This window comes from Bacillus rossius, chromosome 16 (genome assembly GCF_032445375.1).
Source record: "Bacillus rossius redtenbacheri isolate Brsri chromosome 16, Brsri_v3, whole genome shotgun sequence".
Taxonomy (NCBI): domain Eukaryota; kingdom Metazoa; phylum Arthropoda; class Insecta; order Phasmatodea; family Bacillidae; genus Bacillus; species Bacillus rossius.
Window position 1 is genome coordinate 23,436,385 of NC_086343.1, and position 14,776 is coordinate 23,451,160.

The 14,776-nt window shown below is 35.4% G+C and overlaps 1 protein-coding gene across 1 annotated transcript in view; it reads left to right on the top strand.

Annotated features, from left to right (window-relative positions):
* Window positions 1-14,776, top strand: part of LOC134540328 (uncharacterized) — a 227,961-nt gene that overhangs the window by 203,481 nt on the left and 9,704 nt on the right. Inside the window, exons 20-21 of the mRNA XM_063382989.1 lie at window positions 1,183-1,755; window positions 5,425-5,580. Of these exons, the coding sequence (XP_063239059.1) occupies window positions 1,183-1,755; window positions 5,425-5,580 (729 nt within the window). The remainder of the gene's footprint in view (window positions 1-1,182; window positions 1,756-5,424; window positions 5,581-14,776) is intronic.

The window sequence follows — 14,776 nt, forward strand, 5'->3', positions numbered from 1 at the left end:
TTTCGGTACTTAAATTTAAATATTGTAATGGTAAATATTTTATTAATTTTAATATGAAGTTTGTTTGAGTGATGAATAAGAAATTAATTAAAGATTTGGTGCTAAGGGGGGGGGGGGGGGGGGGTTGAACCCCTAAAACCACCCCCTGGCTACGCCTCTGGTCAAGAGTAAAGTATTTTCTTGTCATGTTCAACTTCAGTGCTTTGTTCATAGAGTTGATGATGTAGACTATTTCTGTGGTAGGTACTTGTGAGATTTAATTTACGTAGTAGCAATCTTAAATTTTAACTACAGGTATTGTTTTTTTTTTTGCATATGAAGTGTACGTATGAGGTGGCTTAAACATTTCTATGATTATTCCCCACCTATCCCCTATCCCTTCCACTCACCCCAATAAAAACTTTTAATGCTACAGTTTGAATATGTTGCCTAACATCTTGCTCAGAACCAAGTATGTGACTGTTGATAAAGTAGATTAGCATCTTTTGTGGCCTTGGCCCTGGTAGCCTTGAAGTATTTTGAGGAAACGTTTAGTGGGTGTTAATAGAGGTAACAACCAACATGTGTGTGCTAAAAATGCCATTTAACATCTCAACATACAACATACTGCATAAAGCTAGACCCAAGCAATACATCCATCACACAAGCATTAAGTGACACCTAGTTCAGTTTGTGTCACTAAATTAAGATAACAGTTTTTCTTAATAATGTAAACTAATTTCACAGGCATTCCATTAAAAATTGGTTTATCCAAGTATTTACCTGTAGTTACAGACTTAAGGTGTATAACCCAAGTAAACACAATTTTTTTTAAAATTATTATTCACTAAGCCATATAAATATTCTGTACTCTGCATGTTTGGTATTTATTCATACTTTACGAATGTCAATGTAGAAGCACCAGCTTGAGTGATCGAAATTTTTTTTTGTGAATGTGGCAAAATGTTTTCAAGTACCACCACAAATATACATATTTGCAATAAATATACAATAAATTGGTGCAATAAAAACATTTGTAATTTTGTATATTGATGAGCTTCCAAGATTATAGTTTAACTCTATCTAGTCTGAAAATGTTAGACAGAGCAGTTGAACATGTAGACTTCTGAAAGAACTAAAAATTTTTGTCGTCGGTTTACGAACCACTTATACTTACATACATGTGGTTACTTTGTTTTGAAGATCCACGATGTGGGCAGCGAGGTCGCCCGCTGGCAGAGGGAGATAAACAAGACGGAGCGGCAGTGGCTCCGCAGGATCCAGAGCGGCAGCCCGCAGACCTTGAAGCGTTGCGTGAGCGCGTCCGTCCTGCCCACGACCGCCCCTGGCGACGACCGGCCCACGCCGCGGCTACCGCGAGTGGCAGACATCTCCCGGTGCTTCGAGACGCTCTCGAAAGGCGTCGCTAATGGCAAGCCGCCCGTGAAGTGCCCCACGGCGCAGCCGAGGAAGCAGAACATGCTGGTGATCAACGGCCACGACTCGGCCCCGGAGGCGAACGCCGCGAGGAACCGGCCCGGGGACCGCGGGAAGGGCGTCTCGCCGAGGGTGACCATCACGTGCTACCCCAAGCCGCCGTGCGTGATGACGGAGGCGGCGGTGAACGGCAACGGCCGGCACTGGGACACGGACAGCGTGCGAAGCGAGGAGAGCGCCGTGTCCTCCGCCGACAGCGAGTACTGCCCGTGCCTGCCGTCCGTCAAGGAGCTGGCGAAGCAGTTCTCCGGGGGCACCGAGTCAGATTCGTCCACGTCCGTAAGTAGTTTGGACAAGCAACTCACAAACAGGGAAAAATGTCCCTCGAGCTTTCTGTACTCGCCTATGTTTCCAGTGTAATCATAAGTGTTTCCACGTGGTACTCGTCTAGGAAAATGATCTAATTTCAGAGTTCCACTCATATTGTAAACTCGGATAATTGATTTTTTTTGTTCTCTTTTTACTACAGCCTTTTAGTTATAAACTAGCCATTCAATATATTTTCAAAAAAATCATTAAGAGACATGTCTTTTTGCCATAGAACAGGATTGTACTATTATTTTCTGCCGTGGTGGGTTTTCAAAATTTGAGAAAAAAATATGGGTCACATCTGTGCATGGTCAACCAGTTTTGGGGTATTCTGTCTAGCTATTGACTTGTTAGAAAATTTACTGTGGAATTAAGGTGTTAATTATTTTATGTTTCAAACTGGCACGACAAGGCAGTTTGAAAGTGACAAGTCTTACAAAACAACTTGAAATTACTATTGATGTGCAGCGGGCACTGAATAGGAGATGTTTTAAAATTTTAAATCTTAGTTCATTGATATCTTGGTTAAGTTGGCAATTAAAAAAAAAACTTAACTTTTTTGTTTGGTTTTTATTCATCACTTTAAAAAAAAATTCACAAAATTTAAATAAACAATTCAAGATGCTTTTTCACAGACAATTAGCTTATTGCTCGGCGCCAGAATGTTACTCTTTGTCATTAGAAAAAAAAACTTAGTCCTGCGGTCACATTGTAATTAACTCATGGTACTGCAGAGAACAAAACATTTCTCTGGACTGCAGCCAAGGCACACTAAGGCTGTGCCATGAGCCCTTAATGCCAACGCCAGTGGTCGAGAAATTTCAAAATGTTTCGCTGTAGGAAGGTTTCATGTTGGCTAGGCATGGACCACAGAAATTATATGTGTTGTCCCTTAATACATATTATAAAAGATTTCGAGAGCCACTGGCTACCGCTGAATGACGGTTGACAGGGCTACGCAACTACCTGCAACCATGACATCCATGTGACCTCGCAGACCAATCACAACACAGCTTTTACATTCAAGGATACACTATCTATGATACAAAATACTTTACTATCACATTGAGGTATTTCTGTAAAAAAATAAACATTTAAAACACCCAAGTCTTTTCTTACTGGATGATACAAAACCCTGCTAAATTTAATGTCTCCCGTGAAAGCAAACACCTGTTGATTTTTTCATTACTAATTACCTTTCTTGAAAGTGGGTATCTCTGTACAAGCGTTTTTCAAAGTAAAATGTTTTAAAAAAAAGGTTTTACCCACTTGTGCTATTAGAATTCAGTATTCATATTTGAGAACATATTTATATTTGTCTTTAAAACTGATTAAAACAAAAAAAACTGATATTTGTAAAGCCCCAAATAACCTACTAATTTATGCAATATTATATGCAATTAGTGTCTACCACTAATAAAAAAAGTCTTATATTTGATTCAACAATTATTTAAAATTAGGGATGGGCCGGTCGAATCCCACCGAATCTCTAGTATTCGAAAGATTCGAAAGATTCGAAGGAAAAGATTCGGGATTCTAGGAAAATATTTAAAAACTTAAATGCTTACAATATACTTGGCCTGTTTACGTTTTCCTAGGAACATATCCTATTGAGGTACAGTAGAACCTCGGCGGTCTTTGAATTAGTGTCTCGGCTTAAAAAAATAAAGCTCTGCCTAGCCATTAGTTCACGGTCATTTACAACAGCCGAAGAGAGAAAGATAAGATCGTGCTGACCTTGCACACATAAATTTTGGGTAGCCTACCCCCCCCCCCCCCCCCCCCCCCCCCCCCCTTCGTACAGCCGAATGCCAGCCAGACATGTCACTCGCCAGGCGCCTGCCATGCGTTGGCGAGTGGAAACTAACAAAGGGAGAAGTCAGGACATCCCCCTCAAGTTTAAAGAGTGACAAATGTGACAGCTGAAAGGGGGCCAGCGTGACGTTAATTTTAAGGGCTGACAATTTTTACTTCTCTTTTTTTTGCTCTTTTAAATCGTCCCGGATTATCCGATTCCCGAATTAGCATGCCCTGGATTAACGAGGTTCTACTGTATTGTAATTTTAATTTGTTATTATATAAAAAAAATTATGAAGCATGTACTGATTTGGGAAACTTACTTTATATTCATGAATATGGATGCATTGTCGCTACATTGGCATTAAATAAGGCATAAATAACATATGTATTCTCAGAATATGCTAAAATATAAAATAAAGCACATTTAGGATCTGGAATAGTAATATGAATCTTGTTTTTTTTTTTTTTTAAATAACTTTATCGAGAAATCTGTTACTTAGTAATACAACAATAATGCTGACTTTCATCACAAGTTACGGTCACACATATAGTAATAACAATGAAATAATGAATGACAAAAATTAATACAATAATACAATTATTATTTTAATCGCGATTCAATTTTAAATATTCTGATACAGGTTCTATTTTTAGGACCAAGTTTGGTTTGTGTAGACTACCAACGTTAAAATATGTATTATCTGAGAATTCCATGATGGCCAACCAATGAATTTGTTAGCCAATCATTTTGAGCAACACAAAATATAACTAATATTAATATAAAGAATTTTAACGGGTTAACTTGAGAAAACACCCCGTCCCTTTTAACTTCGGGCATATTAATCACTATGCTTTGGTGAGGCTTAATTTTAAAATACGCACAACATTTCTTATGGCCTAAAACCATTGAAGCCAAGATGGCGCCTTTCAGTTTCCATTAAATATTTCAGGAAAGCGTTTATCTTCATTTGGGACTTTAAACAAATGTCAAATTGGTAACTACAAAATATTGTTCCGTCGGATGTTGAATTTCGTTTTCCGATTTCCGTGGATACACGAATCACTGTACTCACAGATAATGCCTGAATGCCTTAAATCCACCAAGTCGGATTCTACAGCAATTGATGAAGTGACCAGATTCTTACGTGATCCTACAGTTAACCCAGAAATAAACATCCTCGAATTCTGGAAAACTCAGTCTTCGTGTTCACCCAGGCTACATTAACTGTCCAAAAAATATTTGTGTTCACCACCTGCGACAGTGTTCTCTGAACGTTTGTTCAGCACTGCAGGAAACATATGTGACCAAAAATGGAATCGTCTTGATCCAGAGTCAAAATCCTTGTTTTTTTAAATAAAAATTTAAAGGGTTAAATAATTCTGCATAATGTTTAATTTTTTCTGTTCAACTTATAAATTATTTTATAATTAACCCTTGAGATCTGGATTCGGATTCGAAGGTTGGATTCGAGGTACTGTTTGGGATTCGAATTCAAGATTCGGATTCTGGAAAAATGGGATTCGACCCATCACTATTTAAAATATAATCATTTTTAAGTGGGGCTCATTTATAAGAAATTCAAGCCAAGAATATTTCTTCAGAAATTTTGATTTTTCTGCTACATAATACAAATTTGCTTTTTTTTTTTATTTTTTTATTTTACAGTATTTTGCTATTGTTTTGTTCTTGGACTGCTGTGAAGTGTGGAAAAAAGTTCCATTGTATGGTTGAATTCAGTTAGAAAACTATTTGATATTGGTGAATGATTTGATATTCATATTAGATTTTAAAAAAAAGTATTTGCAGAAGCCGGAGCCATGAGAGTGGTTTGTGTGCAGCTGTCGACCTCGTCGCACCGACTGAGCATGACGGACCTGCGCTCCCCCCCCAGAGACGTAGTGATCGTCCCGCGGGAGCGCCGGGAGAAGGCCCCGCAGAAGGAAGAAGACTCCTCCCCGCAGCAGCTCGCCGTGCCGAGCCGACCGCTGCGGCAGGTTAGCAGGCCCGCGTAGAACCAGTAGTGGGCCCAAGTGAGGAGCGATACTCGTTGATCTGGCACACGGCACCCACACCCACTGCCCCCCCGCTTCTCACGCGCTTCCACCGACCAGCTGCTAGCGGCGTTCCCCCTTACGCCGGCACGGGCATGTTGCTTACCCACGCCGCTGCACCAACACCGCATAGCTGATTCTGAACAGGGTTTACTTTACTATCAGTGGCGGATCCAGGATTTTGGTTTGGGGGGGGCTTGACCCAGCTGAGGCTAGGCTTTATCAAGGCAAACACTAAAACAATAGTGGACCCAGATGCCTTTGGAGGGGGCTTGAGCCCCTTAGCCCCCCCCCCCTCCCCCCCTCTGGATCCGCTACTGTTTACTATCAGTGGCTACACTAAAATATCTCTCACTTCTCTCGAGTAATTCCATCTAGGCAAATACCCTCATTGGTGTACTGGAGGAAAAAAATTCAACCCTTTTATTATTTAGAGTCCTAAACTTTCACTTTCTGAAGTTGGCAACACTTTTCTGTGCTGATGCAGTTCAAAGTAGCAACAAGTAACTACTTTTATATATTTTTTTTAAGTGAGCATATAGATTTTTATACCTGTATTAATGTCGCTGGTTTTTTAAAAAATTATGGGAGCTTGTACTTATGTATGAGTGTTGGAATTTCTTTTACTTGGCATAATATAAAACTTACTTTAATTTTGCATGCAAATAATTAATATAAATAAAATAATAAAAAAACTGGAGTGATATTATAATTATGTTTGGTAAGGTAAAAACTTGTGATGGGATTTTCGATACCTCGATATCTTCGATACTTGACGGTATAGCAAAGTATTGAGTATCGAAACTGTAAGTTCGATACATTTTTTCGATACCGAAATGCTTGTACATTTGTATTGATTTAAGTTTTGAGTCGCCATCGTACAAAATACGACTATAGTAGAATCTCGTTTATACGTTCCCGTTTCATACGCCGATTAATTTTGGTCCCGCCGAAAGTACTATATTTACAATGGTTTATTTTCCCGGAACATACACTTATAAAATCATTAATTTCCCGTTTCATACGTTTTTACGAAGCGGAAAGTCCTAAAATTTACACATTTTTTTGTTATATATATTCCTCCTGATAAATTACGGATTTTATTTTGAAAAACGTTCATTGTTTACCTTTGCAAACGTAAGAAAATAACTTTATCGCACCATAGATATGGATAGTATCAGGAAGACTGTGCACCTCGCTACTAGCATCTATGGCCAGCACCAAGTGAGACTAGTGGCGCAAACTAGCAATGATTATGAAAATGGTGCACGTGCTTTACCAAGGCACAGATCTCATATTTTGTGCATTCATTTATCTTTGAACTGAATATACCCGTTTGTTATTGTTTTCTTACGATCGGATTGTTTTGTATTTTACGTTTCTCAAGTTAAAATTTTATTGAAAATTGTTCTGTTGCATAAAGTTGTTTGTAAAATTAAACAAACAAGCAAAAATTTCTGTTTTTCTTTTTACAATAGTCTAATTTTTTTATTTCTAATTTAGGAAAGGACTTCAAACATTTTGTAAGGCCACTGTTTATCATGTCAGTATTACTTGATTATGGACTGTATTTTACATTTCTGGTGGTTTTATTATATGTATATATAATGATGAATTCATATTTTTCATTAAAATAATGCAATTATTTACACATTATCTGACATTGTGCTGGTATGATAGATTGAATTTATATAGTTTAAAACTAATTTATGTTATTTGTAGGGCTGATCGGTTCCCACATTTTCAGTTCGGTTTGGCTCGGCTCGGTTTTTTGTTAAAAATGTCGGTTTTCGGTTCGGTTCGGTCACTACTTCAAAATTTTTCTTTGAGCTGTCATACCAAAAAAAATTCCACTATAGTATTTGATTACTTGCAATATCTTGCAAAAGTTTAATTTCTTAGGGGAGTCACTTTCTCAGCAATATAAAAGTTATTTTCAACTACTATTTGTATTTATAAATAATTTTATATGCTACTGAAACAACCATATGTGTAAAAAGGAACAGAACAAAACAGTTTAGAACATTAATAATTAGTATTACATTAACCTTGTTGCCAGCTTGAATTTATGAAATGTACTGGAATAAAATTCAATAGCAATAATGTGATTAAAAGCAATATACAAATAAAAACTTCCTACTGTAGCCTCTATGCCGGGAGTTAATGGACAAGCCAACATAAACAAACGTCTTAACCAAGAAAACGTCTTAACCTACCAGTGCATTAAAGGCAGAATGAATCATAATGACCATATTTTCAAAATACACAAGTAAAGTATTCATATTTAGTATGCGGTATTTACTAGGATTTTTTTTCCGTCACGTGCGTAACATCATCATCTTTGCGGAACACGGGCGGTATTATTTTTAATTCTTTCGTCACAGATGTTCATAGTTGCCTCCAATTACCAAGACGTAGTGGCAAAAAAGAATTTTTATTTTACGAGAAATCAAATACTCTAGACTATAACGACGCAAAGCCGCAATAATCACGCGCGAATAGTAAACAAACTACACTAGAGTCCCGTTATAGCGAGGTGTCACGGTTCCGGGTTTGATCCTCGCTATAACCGAATTGGAAAAATTTTGGCCCCCAAAAAATAAAAATTAACCGAAAATAGCATAAAAATTGTGTTTAAACCTGTATAATTGGAAAATAACAGGTTATATTAACGAAATCTTAATTTCTGTGAGCAGATGTGTGAATTCTCTTTAAAACCATACCCCATAAGTACGGATGCGATCACCGATTGCGTCAAAATAACCAGAATACACTACCACGCCACGTAAGTATAGCATCTCAGCCCGCGGCCAACGCAGCATTGTCCTGCTATCTATCGTCGACGCGGGCTGTCTGCTGGCGGCCATGTTGGTTCGGGATGTTGTTAACAGGTGGTGCTAGTGTAGCGCGACGATTTAATTCCTTACAAAATAGCAGGAGTGCGGCTGCGGCAACGCACGTACGAATCAAACGAAATAGTCGCTGGAAAATTATACTTTTTCATTTAAAGAAACCTGTAAACTTTTTTAGAAAATAAATTTGGGATTAAACTCAAACCATCACCACCCCTTTCCCGGACAAATACCCCAACAACTGACCGAAACAGAAGTTACAAGAAAACTGTCCTAGCGATTCGGAAATAAATACGGTAGTTCCTACTAGAGGTGTAAAAGTAACGAAAAAATGCGTACCCGTATGTATTCGTTACTATAACAATTAGTACTCGTTACTATCGTTACGTTACTCGTTACTTCTGATACCACATAATTTGTTATGTTGCAGCAACGAATCCAGTCGTATTGCGTACGCGTACAGTATGACGTCGCGTAAATAATAATAAATAGAATATAAACAATTAATAGTTTTTGTTAAACAAGAAACAATTAAATCTCATTAGAGCGGCTTTTTAATATTATCTCTTTTAAGATAACAAAAAAAACGTGAAAATATACGCGATTATAAAAACAAAAACATACATATTTCTAATTTGTAAAAAATACTTTTTTACGTTGTTTCTGTTCCAATATCAAACTTTGTCTACACACGGTACAGATAACTAACGGAAGTTTGATAAAATAAAGAAAGGACGGGATTCTATTTTTAAAGCCACGCACTTAGGTGGCGACTGCACGGCTGAAGAATGTGACAGGCGTCAACGGCAAGATGTCTAGTGGCGAGCGAGAGGGGTGGAGATAAAGCAGACAAATAACAAAAGCGCACTTCAAGCTCTCACGCCGTAAATTCCTCAAAAATACCTCGTTATAGCCGTGTTCTCGCTATAACGAGATTCTACTGTACATCTAAAGTGTCTGACGACATGCACATTCATTCTCCAACTGCCATTTGGAACGGAACTTGGAAGGCAACTAATTGATCCTAGCGCACGTATAGCGCATTCTGTGATGTGAAAATAGAACTGAGTGACGCCATGCGTCGTGAGCGCCCTGCAGAATACGAACGGAACTAAGCAATGCTACGAAACTTCTACCGTTTTAGCTTACGAACCGGAATTAAATAAATATTATTTTAGTAACGGAAGTGATATATCCTTTAAATAAGAAAAAACCATATATTTAAGAGAAAATAGTAGTATTCCGACAGAAACTTCCGACGTTAAACATAGGAAATAGTGAACTGTAAGAAACGCTTAGACTTTACTATCCCATGGTTAAAATGGCGAACATTAAGAGAATAGATGATTTAAACGTTTTATAGTGTAAAACTTAGCATGCGTCTTAAATGTGTTTTGATGTATTATGCAAGCGGTACGTTTCTTATCCAATATGAATGTTAAATACATTATTTGGTAGATACTTGAAGTTAGTTTTTAATGCCCTAATAAAAACCGAATCATCGGTTTTTTCTGGGAATTCGGTTCGGCTTCGGTTTTTACTAAAATGACCGAACCGAACCGAAAATTCGGTCAACCGATCAGCCCTAGTTATTTGTAATAATTGTTACTTAATGGGAAAATATTTTTCCCTGGAGTATCGAAAGTATCGAACTGAAAAAACAATACAGAATCGAGTATCGAAAGTGTGGTATCGTCCCACCTCTAGTAAAAACAAAGTTAAATTTAAAAATTTGAATAAATATACAGTATTCAATATTAATATAAACTCGTTTATAAATTTTTTAATTTAGTAAAATAATCTAGCTAAATTTTAATTAATACCTTAAATCAATTGATATGCAATAATTTATAAATAAAATAAAATATACATACTGAAATATAACCTCACTTATATAAATACACTTGAAAACGATTATAAACACAATTTATATCACTAATGTTCACAATAAATAAATGTTTTTAATGATATCAGTCATTAAAGTATAAGATTTAAAAGCATATTTAGAATATCTAACTGTATGCAGCCTTGTTTTTTTTTCTTTTTTCTTCCTGTGAAAATTTCATTTGATTGTAAAATTTCACTCTCATAATGTTTTCATAACGCACCTAAAGAAGTATAACTTCAAAAATATGTGACATTTGAAAATGCCTATGCTATGTAGTGTCACTTTTAAAGTGGAAAAAATTGTTGCTAACCACAAAAAGGAAGAAAAGAAAAATAGTAACAAGTTAAGCCAGAATTACAATAGCCTGTCGCCTCCGTCCGTACGTCACTTTTGACCGCCAATGGCACACATTTAGCCAAACAATTTACAACATTACTTCATCCGTCCATCAAAATATTTTCTCAAATGGGTGCTTTAAAAATCAATATTTTTCTCTCATAAATTTATATTGATGTTTGCTATTATGTTATGATCCTGTATGTATTGAATTAGTTTATCATCGGAAATATTCAGAGTTGTGATTGAATTGTTTGGACATGGGTTTCAACAATCGCATTATGCAGAACATCTGAACGAACACATATCAACTGTATACACCTGTATTCTGGTGATAACTGATGCACAACCAAACCATGGATACCATGTCAAAAGTATGAGCTTCGCTAATAACTTTTAACAGACGGGTGGATGAAATTTTTCAGACCCTCTGATTGTCAGCTGGTCATATGATCGACGGACGGATGACGGAGCCGATGGGCTATGGTAATTCCAGCCTTAACCGTTCTCCTTGTTTAAACTTTTCGTTTCAGTAATATTATATTTAGAGATGGATGAGTCTGAAAATATTTGAGTCTAGTCCAATTAAATTGAATCGAACCAAGTCAAGCCGGGTTCAGTAATACGTAATTGAGAGATGGGTTGATTCCATATTTTCTCGATTCCGATTCCAAAAATGCTTCGATTCCAGGTTCGGTTCCGATTCCGATTCAACCAAAAAAAATTGCCATGTACCTAATCATTAAAGAACTTAAAAAAGGAAAAAAAAAAAAAAAAAATACAATATACCATGATTCCAAGAAACTTCTATTTCAAGACAAAGTTTTTAATGCAATAATGAGAACTCAGCTGTTTGTATTATGCTAATTAATTCATATGCAATACAAGGTTATAATTTCATCAATTTATAGAAATGAGAATTCAGGTGTATTTACAAAACAAACTGAAATATTAAAACAGCATATATAAATCAAAAATAGAATCTTATGGTACATTTTGAATTTCACTGGAGTCCCCCAAAGCAAGATACTCAGATAGTACATACTTATGTTGAGTCCAAAAATGTTTTAATAGGTTGGTTGTGGTCTTTGTTGGCCCACGAGATATTTTCGTGTTACAATAATTGCATACTGCAAATTTGTCATCAAACGGGTAGATTGTAAAATGTTTCCACACTTCAGACATGATTTTTTATTTCTAATACACTGTTTCACATGTGTTTCTGCAAAAACAAGTTATATACATCACAGAAATACGTGTACTATACGATAGTAGAAATAAACTGACCTGATCTCTTGAAAAGTAGTAATTTAAACCACGCGTTATAATAGAAACAAAAAAGTGAGGTTAAAACATAAAGAATTCAATAATATGGAGGCTTTCATGTTTCATCTCATGCAGTAAGTGCTCAGTCGCGTCAAAATGTACCATCTATGTGCGAAGCAAACAAAAAAAGTTAATTAATCAGACATACTAGTTAAATATATTATGTAAATAAAAATACAGTGATATATTACGTGTTCTAACCCAATTTTAATCAATTTAAAACTACAAACAAAATAAATTACGATAGTATTGCACGCTCTGTTAGCTGTTTACAACGTTAAAGTATGGCGGACTCGGCTAGATGAGATGATGTATTCGTAATTTGTTTCTTTTCCTTTCTTTACGTATTGTGTAATTCAACACGAAATAAGTTAAAACACGATTATGATTCTAGAGTTTGGAAAACAAATATTTTTCATTTGATCCTAACGACTTCTATAATGTAATTGTATAAGCTGAAACTGCAACCAATATAAACGTGATATAAGATAACTATTACGTAATTTACCGATTTTGAAATTAAAGTGCAAGGTGAGTTACGTAAATATTGTGACAATATTCTGGCCGAAAAAATTGTAATTTTAGCAGGAATCGCTGGTTTCATTCAGGAAAAAACTTTTTGACGTGACGTCTAATAAATCGATGAACGCTGGCTGCACGCACGAAAAATTGTCCCACTACGGATGTGACCTGTTTACGCATGCGTGGCACATCTCTGGTATGTTGCGGACGGTACAGAGAACTCGGTCGGGGTTCGAGGTTATTGTTGTGCACCGCGCCACAGGAGTATATTCGCAAGGAAATGGCGTTCTTTCAAGTACGTATTATTTTAATTACTAGTGTAAATCAGTATATTTAAACAGTGTTGTATGAGTATTGTTTTAGCTGTGTAACTAAATATTTATTGCTGGTATGATACTTTTCACGCTTTAGTTTGACATTGGTAATTATTTGTCATGAGTTATTATATGATCAACTAAAAAAACACCGTATTATAGTTATGAGCCCACAAGCATTTAAATATGTCAAGTCCAACAGAGAATATGCTAGTTAAAAGAAATTCAAACAAATATCATGCGTGGAATATTATTAATCTATATCATCTGAAACATACATTTCCAATATGGCCTCGTAGCTGTGCGGTTAGCGACGCTGACTAACATTCGATAGATTGACGGATCAATTCCCGGCAAAGGGAATTTTTTTTTGTGCTTGTAAAAATAAATATGGCGCGCACGACACTTCAAAAGTAATAAATATATTTGAATTAATGAGTTCAAATAAAAGTAAATTTATTAATTAAATTGTAGATTTCATTTCACTCCTCCTTTGTATCTATACAAAATAGTGATAATTCAATAAAAATGCTGCAATTTTATTTATAAAAGTATGCAGAGGTAGATTTTTATCATAAAAATAATAAGAAAAATTAAAAAAAAAAAAAATTCCTCAAAGAATATAATATTTTTAATACCTAAATTGTTTGGTTGCAAATTCCTATTACGGCTCAGTCTCAGGCCGAATATGATTTTTTTTCTTCTGGATCAATCATTTCATCAATGTTTTGTTATGATGTTGTCTCGTTAAACTATCGTCCGTAAACCGACTTTCCAGACTATCAATTTTTTTTCTAAATTATTAAGAGTGGTTAGTATCATACATACTAAATACGATACGATTCCTTGAAACTTGGCGGAAGAATCGACGGTTCCCTGGCAGAATCGGTGGAATCGAAGCACCGAAGAATCAACACACCCATCCCTAACGTAGTCGAGTCCACACAACATAATTTTTTTAATCAAACCCAATTCAAGTAACTACAGAAAATTTAGAGAATAATATTATGTTCTCAGTGTTTATATTATTTTACCATTAGCATTATATTAAAGTTCGTACATGTCTTAAACATGTGAAATATAACTATCAATCGTACCTATTTATAATTTCTTATAAATTAGTATTTTAATTCCACTGGATTCTAGAATACTCAGTAGATATTTTGACCTCTGAAGTCAAGGAAAATTTTTGTGATTAAGTTAACTAAATAATAAATATGAGAAAATAATAACAGATTAAGACAATGTTGTTCTCAATTTAAATGATCTTTTCCCCCTACAATTTTCCTAAATGGTAATTCTGAAAGGAATTACTTTTTTTTAGAAAAAAAATCTAAATTTCCTTTTTAATAATAACATGTTTTCTAAGAAACCAGTCAATTAAAAAAAATAGCAATTTGAAACATAATCTAGCAACATTTGTACTTAAATTTTTCAAAAAAAAAAAAAAAAAAAAACTTTTCAAGTATTTTTTGGCCATTAAATAGATGTGTTAAATTAATCATCTACATAAAATATGTATGATCTTACAAAAACAAAATATGTAAACTACCATATAATCAACTTTGTATTATTTTCCTTTTCTTCAGCTATTTTTTGGTTAGAAACAAATGTCCCAACGTCAAAAAATGTCAGTAAATATGCATTATTGAAATAAGCATTGAAATAAGCATTAAAATATGTGAAAATGTGTAATAACTTTTGTTATTGACAATAATAATTACATACCCATTAAATTAGATAGTCAAAGATATGAAGACACAAGGTGAAACCATTTCATGTTTGTGCTGAACATCAATAATAAGGATTACTGTTGTAGTAGAATACACATACACACACACACACACACACACACATACACACAACACCTACCCATCCACACCCCCCTACCCATCCTCGTC